The sequence below is a fragment of the Phyllobates terribilis genome, unplaced genomic scaffold (genome assembly GCF_046119375.1).
Source record: "Phyllobates terribilis strain yellow unplaced genomic scaffold, ASM4611937v1 Scaffold_25__1_contigs__length_18738178, whole genome shotgun sequence".
In the NCBI taxonomy this organism is placed as follows: Eukaryota; Metazoa; Chordata; class Amphibia; order Anura; family Dendrobatidae; genus Phyllobates; species Phyllobates terribilis.
In genome coordinates, this window is record NW_027362785.1 from 10,992,709 (window position 1) to 11,014,492 (window position 21,784).

General features: G+C 47.6%; 1 protein-coding gene across 7 annotated transcripts in view; it reads right to left on the reverse strand.

Annotated features, from left to right (window-relative positions):
- BPTF (bromodomain PHD finger transcription factor) overlaps positions 1-21,784 on the reverse strand; it is a 99,999-nt gene that overhangs the window by 43,030 nt on the left and 35,185 nt on the right. For 6 of the 7 annotated variants that reach the window (XM_073660329.1, XM_073660332.1, XM_073660330.1 and 3 more), the window contains exons 2-5: positions 2,997-3,819; positions 1,382-1,599; positions 1,155-1,304; positions 939-1,082 (exon numbers count right to left, since the gene is read on the reverse strand). In XM_073660329.1, coding sequence (XP_073516430.1) covers positions 939-1,082; positions 1,155-1,304; positions 1,382-1,599; positions 2,997-3,819 — 1,335 coding nt within the window. The remainder of the gene's footprint in view (positions 1-938; positions 1,083-1,154; positions 1,305-1,381; positions 1,600-2,996; positions 3,820-21,784) is intronic. The other variant, XM_073660327.1, reaches the window with a different exon arrangement.

Here is a 21,784-nt window from a genome sequence, read left to right on the forward strand (position 1 = left end):
GACACTGTATATATACACCCCCCTATACTACAGGGGAGGACACTGTATATATACACACACCCCTACACTACAGGGGAGGACACTATATACACACACACCCATACACTACAGGGGAGGACACTGTATATATACACACCCCCCTACACTACAGGGGAGGACACTGTATACACACACACCCCCCTACACTACAGGGGAGGACACTATATACACACACACCCCTATAATACAGGGGAGGACACTGTATATATACACACACCCCTACACTACAGGGGAGGACACTATATACACACACCCCTACACTACAGGGGAGGACACTGTATACACACACACCCCCCTACACTACAGGGGAGGACACTATATACACACACACCCCTATAATACAGGGGAGGACACTGTATATATACACACACCCCTACACTACAGGGGAGGACACTATATACACACACACCCCTATAATACAGGGGAGGACACTGTATATATACACACACCCCTACACTACAGGGGAGGACACTATATACACACACCCCTACACTACAGGGGAGGACACTATATACACACACACCCCCCTACACTACAGGGGAGGACACTATATACACACACACCCCTATAATACAGGGGAGGACACTGTAAATATACAGTCATGGCTGGAAGTGTTGGCACCCTTGAAATTGTTCTAGAAGATGAAGTCTTTCACCCAGACAATATTGTCCGACCCATCTTTGGAGTTTTGTGTGAAATGTCGTCCAATTGGCCTCATTTTCCTCTGTTTTTTGTGTTGCTCCAATACACACAAAGGAAACAAACGTAACAAACCATGTGGAACGGCGATAATTGTCTGGGAGAAAGACTTCATTTTCTGGAACAATTTCAAGGGTGCCAACACTTCCAGCCATGACTGTATATATACACACACGGCCCCCCATGCACGGCACAAGTACCTGCGGATGCTGCCGGCTCGGCGGTCTTCTCTTCCGCTCCGCTGACATCCGTGGCCACACACTTCTCGGGGTCTCCATCTGCGGCTTTGCAGTCATCGGTGGTTGCCGATTCCTCTGTGCTGCTGTTTTTGGCCTCAGTGCTCTCTGTAATAAGAATGACACTATGAGTACATGGAGGACAGACCCCGCACCGTCCCCCCACCAGGAGAGTCTCACCCCCGTCCAGACCCTTCTCTTCAGTACCGGTGGTCTCGGTGGCCTCCATAGTCTCCCCCTCGGCGGCACTTTCCGACTTCTCTCCCTCCGTCGCCAGCTTCCTCGGATCTGCTGCATCAAGTTTAGGTTTCAGCCGCTCCATGATTTCCTCTAAAGAGACAGAAGTGAGACGATGGGTGGGTGATGACCCGTGTGTGACCCACCACCCCAGCAGTGCCGGTCCTCACCGTTCACCACGGACAGGTAAGAACGGTTGTTGCCCCGGGCTTTGCTGGTCAGCTCCTCGGTGATGTCCATGTGCCGGTGGATCTCCTCCCGCAGGTCGTCCAGCGTCTTGCACAGGTCGGCCTCGTACTGCGTCCGGTCCAGCATCTCTAGTAACTCCTCCAGCTGAGGCCGCGAGCTGTAATACCAGATCTTCTTCTCCTTCTCAGAGTCTTCTTCTCTGCAGACGGAAGAAGTGCAGACCCATGTAAACCGCAGTACACAGTGGACCGCCACTTGCCTCCTCCTCCTCTCGGATGTCTCCGCCGCCGACCACTTGCTGCCTCCTCCTCTTGGAGGTCTCTACCGCCCACCACTTACCTCCTCCTCCTCTCGGAGGTCTCCTCCACCCACCACTTGCCTCCTCCTCTCGGAGGTCTCCGCCGCCCGCCACTTGCCGCCTCCTCCTCTCGGAGGTCTCCTCCACCCACCACTTGCCTCCTCCTCTCGGAGGTCTCCTCCACCCACCACTTGCCTCCTCCTCTCGGAGGTCTCCTCCACCCACCACTTGCCTCCTCCTCCTCTCGGAGGTCTCCTCCACCCACCACTTGCCTCCTCCTCTCGGAGGTCTCCATCACCTACCACTTGCTGCCGCCTAACCCTCTCTGAGGTCTCCACCACCCACCACTTGCCTCCTCCTCTCGGAGGTCTCCATCACTCACCACTTGCTGCAGCCTAACCCACTCTGAGGTCTCCACCGCCAGCCACTTGCCGCCTCCTCCTCTCAGAGGTCTCCGCCACACACCACTTGGCGCCGCCTCCTCCTCTCGGAGGTCTGAGCCGCCGACCACTTGCCGCCTCCTCCTCTCGGAGGTCTCCGCCGCCCACCACTTGCCGCCGCCTCCTCCTCTCGGAGGTCTCCGCCGCCCACCACTTGCAACCTCCTCCTCTCGGAGGTCTCCGCCACACACCACTTGGCGCCGCCTCCTCCTCTCGGAGGTCTGAGCCGCCGACCACTTGCCGCCTCCTCCTCTCGGAGGTCTCCGCCGCCCACCACTTGCCGCCGCCTCCTCCTCTCGGAGGTCTCCGCCGCCCACCACTTGCCACCTCCTCCTCTCGGAGGTCTCCGCCGCCCACCACTTGCCACCTCCTCCTCTCGGAGGTCTCCATCACCCACCACTTGCTGCAGCCTAACCCTCTCGGAGGTCTTCACCACCAGCCACTTGCCGCCTCCTCCTCTGGGAGGTCTCCGCCGCCCACCACTTGCCGCCTCCTCCTCTCAGAGGTCTCCGCCACACACCACTTGCCGCCGCCTCCTCCTCTCGGAGGTCTGAGCTGCCCACCACTTGCCGCCACCTCCTCCTCTCAGAGGTCTCCGCCGCCCACCACTCGCCGCCGCCGCCTCCTCTCGGAGGTCTCCGCCGCCCACCACTTGCCGCCGCCTCCTCCTCTCGGAGGTCTCCGCCGCCCACCATTTGCCGCCGCCTCCTCCTCTCGGAGGTCTCCGCCGCCCACCATTTGCCGCCGCCTCCTCCTCTCGGAGGTCTCCGCCGCCCACCACTTGCCGCCACCTCCTCTCAGAGGTCTCCGCCGCCCACCACTTGCCGCCTCCTCCTCTCGGAGGTCTCCACCACTTACATGATGATCCGCCTGTTGAGGAACCAGTACTTCCTCCGGTGTCGGTCATACCCGATGGGCTCGTGTCTTATGTATGGCTTGTTCTTCTGGATCTCAGCGACGCAGTCGTTGACGCCGGACACCTTGTGGGTCACACACACCTCGCACTGCCACTCGTCCTCCGGGACCTCTTGCAGGGGCGGCTTCACACACTCCAGGTGGTAGACCGCCGAGCACGTCTCGCAGCAAAGCAAGTCGCCCAGTTTATGACACACCCGGCAGTGGTCGTCATACTGGATGACGCCCTCCGACATTAACTCCTCGCGCGCCATGTTCGTGGTTAGGAACTGATCCACCAGGAAGAGCAAGACCTGCACCTTGCTCTGGATGGGTCCGTAGGGGTAGTCATCTGCCTCCTGGCAGGGCAGCACATGGTGGTACTCCCGATCGCTCTCGCAGTACACCCGCAGCACCTCCGGCCAGGTCATGCCATCTATGAAGTACAAGGTGGAGTTCACACTGTCCTTCAGGTCGGCCGGTCCGAAGGTGGTGTTGGAGGTGTCCTCTTCCCGCAGGACAGCCTTCAGGAGGGCAATGTGCATCTCCGCCATCAGGGTGCACTGCTCCTGGCTGACCAGAGCCGCGCAGAAGTCCTCAAAGCGGAAAGGGGAGAGTCGCAGCACCGTCCCGAAGGTCCGCAGCACCTCGTACACGGCGATCACGTCCATCAGGTGCTTGCTCGGCAGCAGCAGGTCTTCAGACGACTTGGGAAACGCAAGTGGGGGAAGGTCCTTCTCCTCGAAGATCGGCGAGCGCGGCCGGTGCACACGGGTTTTCCTTCGTCCTGTGAAAAGGAAGAGAAAAAAGTCACAAAAATAAAAAAGATGAAAATGAAAATCCAAGATCTATGTGTAAAGAAAATCCTGATCTGCTGCGAGGAGTTACAGCGGCGCTCCTGTATATGGAGGCCATCGGGAGGAGGACGCGGCGAGGAGGAAGAAGAGGACGCGGCGAGGAGGAAGAAGAGGACGCGGCGAGGAGGAAGAAGAGGACGCGGCGAGGAGGAAGAAGAGGACGCGGCGAGGAGGAAGAAGAGGACGCGGCGAGGAGGAGGAAGAAGAAGAAGAGGATGCGGCGAGGAGGAGGAAGAAGAAGAAGAGGATGCGGCGAGGAGGAGGAAGAAGAAGAAGAGGATGCGGCGAGGAGGAGGAAGAAGAAGAAGAGGATGCGGCGAGGAGGAGGAAGAAGAGGACGTGGCGAGGAGGAGGAAGAAGAGGACGTGGCGAGGAGGAGGAAGAAGAAGAGGACGTGGCGAGGAGGAGGAAGAAGAAGAGGACGTGGCGAGGAGGAGGAAGAAGAAGAGGACGTGTCGAGGAGGAAGAAGAGGACGTGTCGAGGAGGAGGAGGAAGAAGAGGACGTGTCGAGGAGGAAGAAGAGGACGTGTCGAGGAGGAGGAGGAAGAAGAGGACGCGTCGAGGAGGAGGAGGAAGAAGAGGTCGCGTCGAGGAGGAGGAGGAAGAAGAGGACGCGGCGAGGAGGAGGAAGAAGAGGACGCGGCGAGGAGGAGGAAGAAGAGGACGCGGCGAGGAGGAGGAGGAAGAGGACGCGGCGAGGAGGAGGAGGAAGAGGACGCGGCGAGGAGGAGGAGGAAGAGGACGCGGCGAGGAGGAGGAGGAAGAGGACGCGGCGAGGAGGAGGAGGAAGAGGACGCGGCGAGGAGGAGGAGGAAGAGGACGCGGCGAGGAGGAGGAGGAAGAGGACGCGGCGAGGAGGAAGAGGACGCGGCGAGGAGGAAGAGGACGCGGCGAGGAGGAAGAGGACGCGGCGAGGAGGAGGAGGAAGAGGACGCGGCGAGGAGGAGGAGGAAGAGGACGCGGCGAGGAGGAAGAGGAAGAGGACGCGGCGAGGAGGAAGAGGACGCGGCGAGGAGGAGGAGGACGCGGCGAGGAGGAGGAGGACGCGGCGAGGAGGAGGAGGAGGAAGAGGACGCGAGGAGGAGGAGGAGGACGCGGCGAGGAGGAGGAGGAAGAGGACGCGAGGAGGAGGAGGAGGACGCGGCGAGGAGGAGGAGGAGGACGCGGCGAGGAGGAGGAGGAGGACGCGGCGAGGAGGAGGAGGAAGAGGACGCGGCGAGGAGGAGGAGGAAGAGGACGCGGCGAGGAGGAAGAGGAAGAGGACGCGGCGAGGAGGAAGAGGACGCGGCGAGGAGGAGGAGGACGCGGCGAGGAGGAGGAGGACGCGGCGAGGAGGAGGAGGAAGAGGACGCGGCGAGGAGGAGGAAGAGGACGCGGCGAGGAGGAGGAGGAAGAGGACGCGGCGAGGAGGAGGAGGAAGAGGACGCGGCGAGGAGGAGGAGGAAGAGGACGCGGCGAGGAGGAGGAGGAAGAGGACGCGGCGAGGAGGAGGAGGAAGAGGACGCGGCGAGGAGGAGGAGGAAGAGGACGCGGCGAGGAGGAAGAGGAAGAGGACGCGGCGAGGAGGAAGAGGACGCGGCGAGGAGGACGCGGCGAGGAGGAGGAGGAAGAGGACGCGGCGAGGAGGAGGACGCGGCGAGGAGGAGGAGGAGGACGCGGCGAGGAGGAGGAGGAAGAGGACGCGGCGAGGAGGAGGAGGACGCGGCGAGGAGGAGGAGGAAGAGGACGCGGCGAGGAGGAAGAGGACGCGGCGAGGAGGAAGAGGACGCGGCGAGGAGGAAGAGGACGCGGCGAGGAGGAGGAGGACGCGGCGAGGAGGAGGAGGAAGAGGACGCGGCGAGGAGGAAGAGGAAGAGGACGCGGCGAGGAGGAAGAGGACGCGGCGAGGAGGAAGAGGACGCGGCGAGGAGGAAGAGGACGCGGCGAGGAGGAGGAGGACGCGGCGAGGAGGAGGAGGAAGAGGACGCGGCGATGAGGAAGAGGACGCGGCGAGGAGGAGGAGGAGGACGCGGCGAGGAGGAGGAGGAAGAGGACGCGGCGAGGAGGAGGAGGACGCGGCGAGGAGGAGGAGGACGCGGCGAGGAGGAGGAGGAAGAGGACGCGGCGAGGAGGAGGAGGAAGAGGACGCGGCGAGGAGGAGGAGGAAGAGGACGCGGCGAGGAGGAGGAGGAAGAGGACGCGGCGAAGAGGAGGAGGAAGAGGACGCGGCGAGGAGGAGGAGGAAGAGGACGCGGCGAGGAGGAGGAGGAAGAGGACGCGGCGAGGAGGAGGAGGAAGAGGACGCGGCGAGGAGGAGGAGGAAGAGGACGCGGCGAGGAGGAGGAGGAAGAGGACGCGGCGAGGAGGAGGAGGAAGAGGACGCGGCGAGGAGGAGGAGGAAGAGGACGCGGCGAGGAGGAGGAGGAAGAGGACGCGGCGAGGAGGAGGAGGAAGAGGACGCGGCGAGGAGGAGGAGGAAGAAGACGCGGCGAGGAGGAGGAGGAAGAGGACGCGGCGAGGAGGAGGAGGAAGAGGACGCGGCGAGGAGAAGGAGGAAGAGGACGCGGCGAGGAGGAGGAGGAAGAGGACGCGGCGAGGAGGAGGAGGAAGAGGACGCGGCGAGGAGGAGGAGGAAGAGGACGCGGCGAGGAGGAGGAGGAAGAGGACGCGGCGAGGAGGAGGAGGAAGAGGACGCGGCGAGGAGGAGGAGGAAGAGGACGCGGCGAGGAGGAGGAGGAGGAGGACGCGGCGAGGAGGAGGAGGACGCGGCGAGGAGGAGGAGGAAGAGGACGCGGCGAGGAGGAGGAGGACGCGGCGAGGAGGAGGAGGAAGAGGACGCGGCGAGGAGGAGGAGGAAGAGGACGCGGCGAGGAGGAGGAGGAGGAAGAGGACGCGGCGAGGAGGAGGAGGAGGAAGAGGACGCGGCGAGGAGGAGGAGGAGGAAGAGGACGCGGCGAGGAGGAGGAGGAAGAGGACGCGGCGAGGAGGAGGAGGAAGAGGACGCGGCGAGGAGGAGGAGGAAGAGGACGCGGCGAGGAGGAGGAGGAAGAGGACGCGGCGAGGAGGAGGAGGAAGAGGACGCGGCGAGGAGGAGGAGGAAGAGGACGCGGCGAGGAGGAGGAGGAAGAGGACGCGGCGAGGAGGAGGAGGAAGAGGACGCGGCGAGGAGGAGGAGGAAGAGGACGCGGCGAGGAGGAGGAGGAAGAGGACGCGGCGAGGAGGAGGAGGAAGAGGACGCGGCGAGGAGGAGGAGGAAGAGGACGCGGCGAGGAGGAGGAGGAAGAGGACGCGGCGAGGAGGAGGAAGAGGACGAGGACTTGGCGAGGAGGAAGAGATCACGGCAAGGGGGAGAACTAAGGATTTATGGGAACGTTTATGAAACCATCTTGGGTAAAACCATTTTTAGAAATGGGGAAACACTGGTACATTCACACTAAGAGTCTGTGACGCTCGGGAGCACTGCAGACAGGACATGGATAGCGGTCTGAGATCAGTCAGAAATCCATCGGGGTCTGAAGGAGCCATTAATGTCTCCTGATGACAACAGAGAGGAGCAACAATATCACAGACAGACCTAAAAATGAAACGTCGCCGGCCCCTTAATGACAAAATTCCGGAGGGACGAACATAATCCAAGAGGAGCAAATAAAGGACCAAACACTGAACCCAAACCTGAAAAAGGAGGAAAGGGGCAGTAATTATAATATTACCGTCCCACACCCGGAGGATAATAATATTACCGCCCCTGACCCGGAGGATAATAATAATAATAATATTACCGCCCCTCACCTGGAGGATAATAATAATATTACCGCCCCTCACCCGGAGGATAATAATAATAATAATATTACCGCCCCTCACCTGGAGGATAATAATAATATTACCGCCCCTCACCCGGAGGATAATAATAATAATATTACCGCCCCTCACCCGGAGGATAATAATAATAATAATAATATTACCGCCCCTGACCCGGAGGATAATAATAATAATAATATTACCGCCCCTCACCTGGAGGATAATAATAATATTACCGCCCCTCACCCGGAGGATAATAATAATAATATTACCGCCCCTCACCCGAAGAATAATAATAATAATATTACCGCCCCTCAACCGAAGAATAATAATAATAATATTACCGCCCCTCACCCGGAGGATAATAATAATAATATTACCGCCCCTCACCCGGAGGATAATAATAATAATAATAATATTACCACCCCTCACCCGGAGGATAATAATAATAATATTACCACCCCTCACCCGGAGGATAATAATAATAATATTACCGCCCCTCACCCGGAGGATGATAATAAAAATAATATTACCGCCCCTCACCCGGAGGATAATAATAATAATAATAATATTACCACTCCTCACCCGGAGGATAATAATAATAATATTACCACCCCTCACCCGGAGGATAATAATAATAATATTACCACCCCTCACCCGGAGGATAATAATAATAATATTACCACCCCTCACCCGGAGGATAATAAAAATAATATTACCGCCCCTCACCCGGAGGATGATAATAAAAATAATATTACCGCCCCTCACCCGGAGGATAATAATAATAATAATACCGCCCCTCACCCAGAGGATAATAATAATAATAATAATATTACCGCCCCTCACCCGGAGGATAATAATAATAATAATATTACCGCCCCTCACCTGGAGGATAATAATAATAATAATAATATTACCGCCCCTCAACCGAAGAATAATAATAATAATATTACCGCCCCTCACCCGGAGGATAATAATAATAATATTACCGCCCCTCACCCGGAGGATAATAATAATAATAATAATATTACCACCCCTCACCCGGAGGATAATAATAATAATATTACCACCCCTCACCCGGAGGATAATAATAATAATATTACCACCCCTCACCCGGAGGATAATAATAATAATATTACCACCCCTCACCCGGAGGATAATAAAAATAATATTACCGCCCCTCACCCGGAGGATGATAATAATAATAATAATATTACCGCCCCTCACCCGGAGGATAATAATAATAATAATACCGCCCCTCACCCGGAGGATAATAATAATAATAATATTACCGCCCCTCACCCGGAGGATAATAATAATAATATTACCGCCCCTCACCCGGAGGATAATAATAATAATATTACCGCCCCTCACCCGGAGGATAATAATAATAATATTACCGCCCCTCACCCGGAGGATAATAATAATAATATTACCGCCCCTCACCTGGAGGATAATAATAATAATATTACCGCCCCTCACCTGGAGGATAATAATAATAATATTACCGCCCCTCACCTGGAGGATAATAATAATAATATTACCGCCCCTCACCTGGAGGATAATAATAATAATATTACCGCCCCTCACCGGGAGGATAATAATAATAAAATTACCGCCCCTCACCTGGAGGATAAAAATAATAATAATACCGCCTCACCTGGAGGATAATAATAATAATATTACCGTCCCTCACCCGGAGGATAATAATAATAATATTACCGCCCCTCACCTGGAGGATAATAATAATAATATTACCGCCCCTCACCCGGAGGATAATAATAATAATAATAATAATATTACCGCCCCTCACCTGGAGGATAATAATAATAATATTACCGCCCCTCACCCGGAGGATAATAATAATAATATTACCGTCCCTCACCCGGAGGATAATAATAATAATATTACCGCCCCTCACCTGCAGGATAATAATAATAATATTACCGCCCCTCACCCGGAGGATAATCATAATAATATTAACGCCCCTCACCCGGAGGATAATAATAATACCGCCCCTCACCCGGAGGATAATAATAATAATATTACCGTCCCTCACCTGGAGGATAATAATAATAATAATATTACCGCCCCTCACCCGAAGAATAATAATAATAATATTACCGCCCCTCACCCGGAGGATAATAATAATAATATTACCGCCCCTCACCTGGAGGATAATAATAATAATAATATTACCGCCCCTCACCCGAAGAATAATAATAATAATAATATTACCGCCCCTCACCCGGAGGATAATAATAATAATATTACCGCCCCTCACCCGGAGGATAATAATAATAATAATAATAATAATAATACCACCCCTCACCCGGAGGATAATAATATTACCACCCCTCACCCGGAGGATAATAAAAATAATATTACCGCCCCTCACCCGGAGGATGATAATAAAAATAATATTACCGCCCCTCACCCGGAGGATGATAATAATAATAATATTACCGCCCCTCACACGGAGGATAATAATAATAATATTACCGCCCCTCACCTGGAGGATAATAATAATAATATTACCGCCCCTCACCCGGAGGATAATAATAATATTACCGCCCCTCACCCGGAGGATAATAATAATAATATTACAGCCCCTCACCCGGAGGATAATAATAATAATATTACCGCCCCTCACCCGGAGGATAATAATAATAATATTACCGCCCCTCACCCGGAGGATAATAATAATAATATTACCGCCCCTCACCCGGAGGATAATAATAATAATATTACCGCCCCTCACCTGGAGGATAATAATAATAATATTACCGCCCCTCACCTGGAGGATAATAATAATAATATTACCGCCCCTCACCTGGAGGATAATAATAATAATATTACCGCCCCTCACCGGGAGGATAATAATAATAATATTACCGCCCCTCACCTGGAGGATAAAAATAATAATAATACCGCCTCACCTGGAGGATAATAATAATATTACCGTCCCTCACCCGGAGGATAATAATAATATTACCGCCCCCCACCTGGAGGATAAAAATAATAATAATACCGCCTCACCTGGAGGATAATAATAATAATATTACCGTCCCTCACCCGGAGGATAATAATAATAATATTACCGCCCCTCACCTGGAGGAAAATAATAATAATATTACCGCCCCTCACCCGGAGGATAATAATAATAATAATAATAATATTACCGCCCCTCACCTGGAGGATAATAATAATAATATTACCGCCCCTCACCCGGAGGATAATAATAATAATATTACCGTCCCTCACCCGGAGGATAATAATAATAATATTACCGCCCCTCACCTGCAGGATAATAATAATAATATTACCGCCCCTCACCCGGAGGATAATAATAATAATATTACCGCCCCTCACCCGGAGGATAATAATAATATTACCGCCCCTCACCCGGAGGATAATAATAATAATAATACCGCCCCTCACCTGGAGGATAATAATAAAAATATTACCGCCCCTCACCTGGAGGATAATAATAATAATATTACCGCCCCTCCCATGGAGGATAATAATAACAATATTACCGCCCCTCACCTGGAGGATAATAATAATAATAATATTACCGCCCCTCACCCGGAGGAGAATAATAATAATACCGCCCCTCACCCGGAGGTTGATAATAATAATATTACCGCCCCTCACCCGGAGGTTGATAATAATATTACCGCCCCTCACCTGGAGGATAATAATAATAATATTACCGCCCCTCACCGGGAGGATAATAATAATAATAATATTACCGCCCCTCACCTGGAGGATAAAAATAATAATAATACCGCCTCACCTGGAGGATAATAATAATAATATTACCGTCCCTCACCCGGAGGATAATAATAATATTACCGCCCCCCACCTGGAGGATAAAAATAATAATAATACCGCCTCACCTGGAGGATAATAATAATAATATTACCGTCCCTCACCCGGAGGATAATAATAATAATATTACCGCCCCTCACCTGGAGGATAATAATAATAATATTACCGCCCCTCACCCGGAGGATAATAATAATAATAATAATAATAATAATAATATTACCGCCCCTCACCTGGAAGATAATAATAATAATATTACCGTCCCTCACCCGGAGGATAATAATAATATTACCGCCCCTCACCCGGAGGATAATAATAATAATAATAATATTACCGCCCCTCACCCGGAGGATAATAATAATAATAATAATAATAATAATAATAATAATATTACCGCCCCTCACCTGGAAGATAATAATAATAATATTACCGCCCCTCACCCGGAGGATAATAATAATAATATTACCGTCCCTCACCCGGAGGATAATAATAATATTACCGCCCCTCACCCGGAGGATAATAATAATAATAATACCGCCCCTCACCTGGAGGATAATAATAATAATATTACCGCCCCTCACCTGGAGGATAATAATAATAATATTACCACCCCTCCCATGGAGGATAATAATAACAATATTACCGCCCCTCACCTGGAGGATAATAATAATAATAATATTACCGCCCCTCACCCGGAGGAGAATAATAATAATACCGCCCCTCACCCGGAGGTTGATAATAATAATATTACCGCCCCTCACCCGGAGGTTGATAATAATAATATTACCGCCCCTCACCCGGAGGATAATAATAATAATATTACCGCCCCTCACCCAGAGGATAATAATAATAATACCGCCACTCACCCGGAGGTTGATAATAACAATATTACCGCCCCTCACCCGGAGGAGTATAATAATAATACCGCCCCTCACCCGGAGGATAACAATAATAATATTACCGCCCCTCACCTGGAGGATAATAATAACAATATTACCGACCCTCACCTGGAGGATAATAATAACAATATTACCGCCCCTCACCTGGAGGATAATAATAATAATATTAACGCCCCTCACCTGGAGGATAATAATAATAATATTACCGCCCTTCACCTGGAGGATAATAATAACAATATTACCGCCCCTCACCTGGAGCATGATAATAATAATAATATTACCGCCCTTCACCCGGAGGATAATAATAACAATATTACCGCCCCTCACCTGGAGGATAATAATAATAATATTACCGCCCTTCACCTGGAGGATAATAATAACAATATTACCGCCCCTCACCTGGAGGATAATAATAATATTACCGCCCCTCACCCGGAGGAGAATAATAATAATACCGCCCCTCACCCGGAGGTTGATAATAATAATATTACCGCCCCTCACCCAGAGGATAATAATAATAATACCGCCCTTCACCCGGAAGTTGATAATAACAATATTACCGCCCCTCACCCGGAGGAGAATAATTATAATATTACCGCCCCTCACCCGGAGGATGATAATAATAATAATAATATTACCGCCCCTCACCCAGAGGATAATAATAATATTACCGCCCCTCACCCGGAGGAGAATAATAATAATACCGCCCCTCACCCGGAGGTTGATAATAATAATATTACCGCCCCTCACCCGGAGGATAATAATAATAATATTACCGCCCCTAACCCAGAGGATAATAATAATAATACCGCCCCTCACCCGGAGGATAATAACAATAATAATATTACCGCCCCTCACCTGGAGGATAATAATTATAATATTACCGCCCCTCACCCGGAGGATGATAATAATAATACCGCCCCTCACCCGGAGAATAATAATAAAAATATTACCGCCCCTCACCCGGAGGATGATAATAATATTACAGCCCCTCACCTGGAGGATAATAATAATAATATTACCGCCCCTCACCTGGAGGATAATAACAATAATATTACCGCCCCTCACCTAGAGGATAATAATAATATTACCGCCCCTCACCCGGAGGATAATAATAATAATATTACCGCCCCTCACCCGGAGGATAATAATAATATTACAGCCCCACACCTGGAGGATAATAATAATAATACCGCCCCTCACCTAGAGGATAATAATAATAATATTACCGCCCCTCACCCGGAGGATAATAATAATAATATTACCGCCCCTCACCCGGAGGATAATAATAATATTACAGCCCCTCACCTGGAGGATAAAAATAATAATATTACCGCCCCTCACCTGGAGGATAATAATAATAATATTACAGCCCCTCACCTGGAGGATAATAATAATAATATTACCGCCCCTCACTTAGAGGATAATAATAATAATATTACCGCCCCTCACCCGGAGGATAATAATAATAATAATATTACCGCCCCTCACCCGGAGGATAATAATAATAATACCGCCCCTCACCTAGAGGATAATAATAATAATAATATTACCGTCCCTCACCTAGAGAATAATAATAATAATATTACCGTCCCTCACCCGAAGGATAATAATAATAATATTACCGCCCCTCACCCGGAGGATAATAATAATATTACAGCCCCTCACCTGGAGGATAATAATAATAATAATACCGCCCCTCACCTAGAGGATAATAATAATAATATTACCGCCCCTCACCTACAAGATAATAATAATAATAATAATATTACTGCCCCTCACCCGGAGGATAATAATAATAATATTACCGCCCCTCACCCGGAGGATAATAATATTACCGCCCCTCACCCGGAGGATAATAATATTACTGCCCGTCACCCGGAGGATAATAATAATATTACCGCCCCTCACCTGGAGGATAATAATAATATTACAGCCCCTCACCTAGAGGATAATAATAATAATATTACCGCCCCTCACCCGGAGGATAATAATAATAATATTACCACCCCTCACCTGGAGGATAATAATAATAATAATATTACCACACCTCACCTGGAAGATGATAATAATAATATTACCGCCCCTCACCCGGAGGATAATAATAATGATATTACCACCCCTCACCCGGGGGATAATAATAATAATAATAATAATATTACCGCCCCTCACCCGGAGGATAATAATAATAATAATATTACCACCCTTCACCTGGAGGATAATAATAATAATAATAATAATATTACCGCCCCTCACCCGGAGGATAATAATAATAATATTACCGCCCCTCACCTGGAGGATAATAATAATAATATTACCGCCCCTCACCTGGAGGATAATAATAATAATAATAATATTACCGCCCCTCACCTGGAGGATGATAATAACAATATTACCACCCCTCACCCGGAGGATAATAATATTACAGCCCGTCACCCGGAGGATAATAATATTACAGCCCGTCACCCGGAGGATAATAATAATAATAATAATAATAATATTACCGCCCCTCACCTGGAAGATGATAATAATAATAATATTACCGCCCTTCACCCGGAGGATAATAATAATAATATTACCGCCCCTCACCCGGAGGATAATAATAATAATATTACCACCCCTCACCCGGAGGATAATAATAATATTACCGCCCCTCACCCGGAGGATAATAATAATAATATTACCACCCTTCACCTGGAGGATAATAATAATAATAATAATAATAATATTACCACCCCTCACCCGGAGGATAATAATAATAATATTACCGCCCCTCACCTGGAGGATAATAATAATAATAATATTACCGCCCCTCACCTGGAGGATGATAATAACAATATTACCACCCCTCACCCGGAGGATAATAATATTACAGCCCGTCACCCGGAGGATAATAATATTACAGCCCGTCACCCGGAGGATAATAATAATAATAATATTACCGCCCCTCACCTGGAAGATGATAATAACAATATTACCACCCCTCACCCGGAGGATAATAATAATAATATTACCGCCCCTCACCCGGAGGATAATAATAATATTACCGCCCCTCACCCGGATAATAATAATAATATTACCGCCCCTCACCTGGAGGATAATAATAATAATATTACCGCCCCTCACCTGGAGGATGATAATAATAATATTACCACCCCTCACCCGGAGGATAATAATATTACTGCCCCTCACCTGGAGGATAATAATAAGAATAATAATATTACCGCCCCTCATCCGGAGGATAATAATATTACCGCCCCTCACCTGGAGGATAGTAATAACAATATTACCGACCCTCACATGGAGGATAATAATAATAATATTAATATTACTGCCCCTCACCTGGAGGATAATAATAATATTACCGCCCCTCACCCGGAGGATAATAATATTACCGCCCCTCAACCGGAGGATAATAATAATAATATTACCGCCCCTCACCCGGAGGATAATAATATTACCGACCCTCACCTGGAGGATAATAATAATAATATTACTGCCCCTCACCCGGAGGATAATAATATTACCGCCCCTCACCTGGAGGATAATAATATTACCGCCCCTCACCCGGAGGATAATAATATTACCGCCCCTCACCTGGAGGATAATAATAATAATATTACTGCCCCTCACCCGGAGGATAATAATATTACCGCCCCTCACCTGGAGGATAATAATTATAATAATATTACTGCCCCTCACCCGGAGGATAATAATATTACCGCCCCTCACCTGGAGGATAATAATAATAATATTACTGCCCCTCACCCGGAGGATAATAATATTACCGCCCCTCACCTGGAGGATAATAATTATAATAATATTACTGCCCCTCACCCGGAGGATAATAATATTACCGCCCCTCACCTAGAGGATAATAATAAGAATAATAATATTACCGCCCCTCACCCGGAGGATAATAATATTACCGCCCCTCACCTGGAGGATAGTAATAACAATATTACCGACCCTCACATGGAGGATAATAATAATAATATTAATATTACTGCCCCTCACCTGGAGGATAATAATAATATTACCGCCCCTCACCCGGAGGATAATAATATTACCGCCCCTCAACCGGAGGATAATAATAATAATATTACCGCCCCTCACCCGGAGGATAATAATATTACCGCCCCTCACCTGGAGGATAATAATAATAATATTACTGCCCCTCACCCGGAGGATAATAATATTACCGCCCCTCACCTGGAGGATAGTAATAATAATATTACCGCCCCTCACCTGGAGGATAATAATAATAATATTACTGCCCCTCACCCGGAGGATAATAATATTACTGCCCCTCACCCGGAGGATAATAATATTACCGCCCCTCACCCGGAGGATAATAATATTACCGCCCCTCACCTGGAGGATAATAATAATAATATTACTGCCCCTCACCCGGAGGATAATAATATTACCGCCCCTCACCTGGAGGATAATAATAATAATATTACTGCCCCTCACCCGGAGGATAATAATATTACCGCCCCTCACCTGGAGGATAGTAATAATAATATTACCGCCCCTCACCTGGAGGATAATAATAATAATATTACTGCCCCTCACCCGGAGGATAATAATATTACCGCCCCTCACCTGGAGGATAATAATAATAATATTACTGCCCCTCACCCGGAGGATAATAATATTACCGCCCCTCACCTGGAGGATAATAATAACAATATTACCGACCCTCACCTGGAGGATAATAATAACAATATTACCGCCCCTCACCTGGAGGATAATAATAATAATAATATTACCGCCCCTCACCTGGAGGATAATAATAATATTACCGCCCCTCATCTGGAGGATAATAATAATAATATTACCGACCCTCACCTGGAGGATAATAATAATAATATTACCGCCCCTCACCTGGAGGATAATAATAATAATATTACCGCCCCTCACCCGGAGGATAATAATAATAATATTACCGCCCCTCACCCGGAGGATAATAATAATAATATTACTGCCCCTCACCCGGAGGATAATAATATTACCGCCCCTCACCTGGAGGATAATAATAATAATATTACTGCCCCTCACCCGGAGGATAATAATATTACCGCCCCTCACCTGGAGGATAATAATAACAATATTACCGACCCTCACCTGGAGGATAATAATAACAATATTACCGCCCCTCACCTGGAGGATAATAATAATAATAATATTACCGCCCCTCACCTGGAGGATAATAATAATATTACCGCCCCTCATCTGGAGGATAATAATAATAATATTACCGACCCTCACCTGGAGGATAATAATAATAATATTACCGCCCCTCACCTGGAGGATAATAATAATAATATTACCGCCCCTCACCCGGAGGATAATAATAATAATATTACCGCCCCTCATCTGGAGGATAATAATAATAATATTACCGACCCTCACCTGGAGGATAATAATAATAATATTACCGCCCCTCACCCGGAGGATAATAATAATAATATTACCGCCCCTCACCCGGAGGATAATAATAATAATATTACCGCCCCTCACCCGGAGGATAATAATAATATTACCGCCCCTCACCCGGAGGATAATAATAATAATAATATTACCGCCCCTCACCCGGAGGATAATAATATTACCGCCCCCCACCCGGAGGATAATAATATTACTGCCCGTCACCCGGAGGATAATAATAATATTACCGCCCCTCACCTGGAGGATAATAATATTACAGCCCCTCACCTGGAGGACAATAATAATAATATTACCGCCCCTCACCTGGAGGATAATAATAATAATATTACAGCCCCTCACCTGGAGGATAATAATAATAATATTACCGCCCCTCACCTAGAGGATAATAATAATAATATTACCGCCCCTCACCCGGAGGATAATAATAATAATATTACCGCCCCTCACCCGGAGGATAATAATAATAATAATATTACCGCCCCTCACCCAGAGGATAATAATAATAATACCGCCCCTCACCCGGAGGATAATAACAATAATAATATTACCGCCCCTCACCTGGAGGATAATAATTATAATATTACCGCCCCTCACCCGGAGGATGATAATAATAATACCGCCCCTCACCCGGAGGATAATAATAATATTACAGCCCCTCACCTGGAGGATAATAATAATAATATTACCGCCCCTCACCTGGAGGATAATAATAATAATATTACCGCCCCTCACCGAGAGGATAATAATAATAATATTACCGCCCCTCACCCGGAGGATAATAATAATAATATTACCGCCCCTCACCCGGAGGATAATAATAATATTACAGCCCCACACCTGGAGGATAATAATAATAATACCGCCCCTCACCTAGAGGATAATAATAATAATATTACCGCCCCTCACCCGGAGGATAATAATAATAATATTACCGCCCCTCACCCGGAGGATAATAATAATATTACAGCCCCTCACCTGGAGGATAATAATATTACCGCCCCTCACCCGGAGAATAATAATAAAAATATTACCGCCCCTCACCTGGAGGATAATAATAATATTACCGCCCCTCACCTGGAGGATAATAATAATAATATTACAGCCCCTCACCTGGAGGATAATAATAATAATATTACCGCCCCTCACCTAGAGGATAATAATAATAATATTACCGCCCCTCACCCGGAGGATAATAATAATAATATTACCGCCCCTCACCCGGAGGATAATAATAATATTACAGCCCCTCACCTGGAGGATAATAATAATAATAATATTACCGCCCCTCACCTGGAAGATTATAATAATAATATTACCGCCCCTCAAACAGAGAATAATAATAACAATATTACCGCCCCTCACCTGGAGGATAATAATAATAATAATATTACCGCCCCTCACCTGGAAGATTATAATAATAATATTACCGCCCCTCACCCGGAGGATAATAATAATAATATTACCACCCCTCACCCGGAGGATAATAATAATAATAATAATATTACCGCCCCTCACCCGGAGGATAATAATAATAATATTACCACCCTTCACCTGGAGGATAATAATAATAATATTACCGCCCCTCACCTGGAGGATAATAATAATAATATTACCGCCCCTCACCTGGAGGATAATAATAATAATAATATTACCGCCCCTCACCCGGAGGATAATAATAATAATATTACCGCCCCTCACCTGGAGGATAATAATAATAATAATATTACCGCCCCTCACATGGAGGATGATAATAACAATATTACCACCCCTCACCCGGAGGATAATAATATTACAGCCCGTCACCCGGAGGATAATAATATTACAGCCCGTCACCCGGAGGATAATAATAATAATAATAATAATAATATTACCGCCCCTCACCTGGAAGATGATAATAACAATATTACCAGCCCTCACCCGGAGGATAATAATAATAATATTACCGCCCCTCACCCGGAGGATAATAATAATAATATTACCGCCCCTCACCCGGATAATAATAATATTACCGCCCCTCACCTGGAGGATAATAATAATAATATTACCGCCCCTCACCCGGAGGATAATAATAATAATATTACCACCCCTCACCCGGAGGATAATAATATTACTGCCCCTAACCTGGAGGATAATAATAAGAATAATAATATTACCGCCCCTCACCCGGAGGATAATATTACCGCCCCTCACCTGGAGGATAGTAATAACAATATTACCGACCCTCACATGGAGGATAATAATAATAATATTAATATTACTGCCCCTCACCTGGAGGATAATAATAATATTACCGCCCCTCACCCGGAGGATAATAATATTACCGCCCCTCGCCTGGAGGATAATAATATTACCGCCCCTCAACCGGAGGATAATAATAATATTACCGCCCCTCACCCGGAGGATAATAATATTACCGACCCTCACCTGGAGGATAATAATAATAATATTACTGCCCTTCACCCGGAGGATAATAATATTACCGCCCCTCACCTGGAGGATAATAATAATATTACTGCCCCTCACCTGGAGGATAATAATATTACTGCCCCTCACCTGGAGGATAATAATAATAATATTACTGCCCCTCACCCGGAGGATAATAATATTACCGCCCCTCACCTGGAGGATAATAATAATAATATTACTGCCCCTCACCCGGAGGATAATAATATTACCGCCCCTCACCTGGAGGATAATAATAACAATATTACCGCCCCTCACCTGGAGGATAATAATAATAATATTACCGCCCCTCACCTGGAGGATAATAATAATAATAATATTACCGCCCCTCACCTGGGGGATAATAATAATAATATTACCGACCCTCACCTGGAGGATAATAATAATAATATTACCGACCCTCACCTGGAGGATAATAATAATAATATTACCGACCCTCACCTGGAGGATAATAATAACAATATTATCGCCCCTCACCTGGAGGATGATAATAATAATAATAATAATAATATTACCGACCCTCACCTGGAGGATAATAATAACAATATTACCGCCCCTCACCTGGAGGATAATAATAATAATAATATTACCGCCCCTCACCTGGAAGATGATAATAATATTACCGCCCTTCACCTGGAGGATAATAATAACAATATTACCGTCCCTCACCTGGAGGATAATAATAATATTACCGCCCCTCGCCTGGAGGATAATAATATTACCGCCCCTCAACCGGAGGATAATAATAATAATATTACTGCCCTTACCCGGAGGATAATAATATTACCGCCCCTCACCTGGAGGATGATAATAATAATATTACTGCCCCTCACCCGGAGGATAATAACAATAATATTACCGCCCCTCACCCGGAGGATAATAATATTACCGCCCCTCAACCGGAGTATAATACTAATAATATTACTGCCCCTCACCCGGAGGATAATAATATTACCAACCCTCACCTGGAGGATAATAATAATAATAATAATAATAATAATATTACTGCCCCTCACCCGGAGGGTAATAATATTACCGCCCCTCACCTGGAGGATAATAATAATAATAATATTACTGCCCCTCACCCAGAGGATAATAATCTTACCGACCCTCACCTAGAGGATAATAATAACAATATTACCGCCCCTCACCTGGAGGATAATAACAATATTACCGCCCCTCACCTGGAGGATAATAATAATATTACCGCCCCTCACCTGGAGGATAATAATAATAATATTACCGCCCCTCACCTGGAGGATAATAATAATAATATTACCGCCCCTCACCCGGAGGATGATATTATTATTATTATTATTATTACCGCCCTTCACCTGGAGGATAATAATAACAATATTACCGACCCTCACCTGGAGGATAATAATAACAATATTACCGCCCCTCACCCGGAGGATAATAATAATATTACCGCACCTCACCTGGAGGATAATAATAATAATATTAACGCCC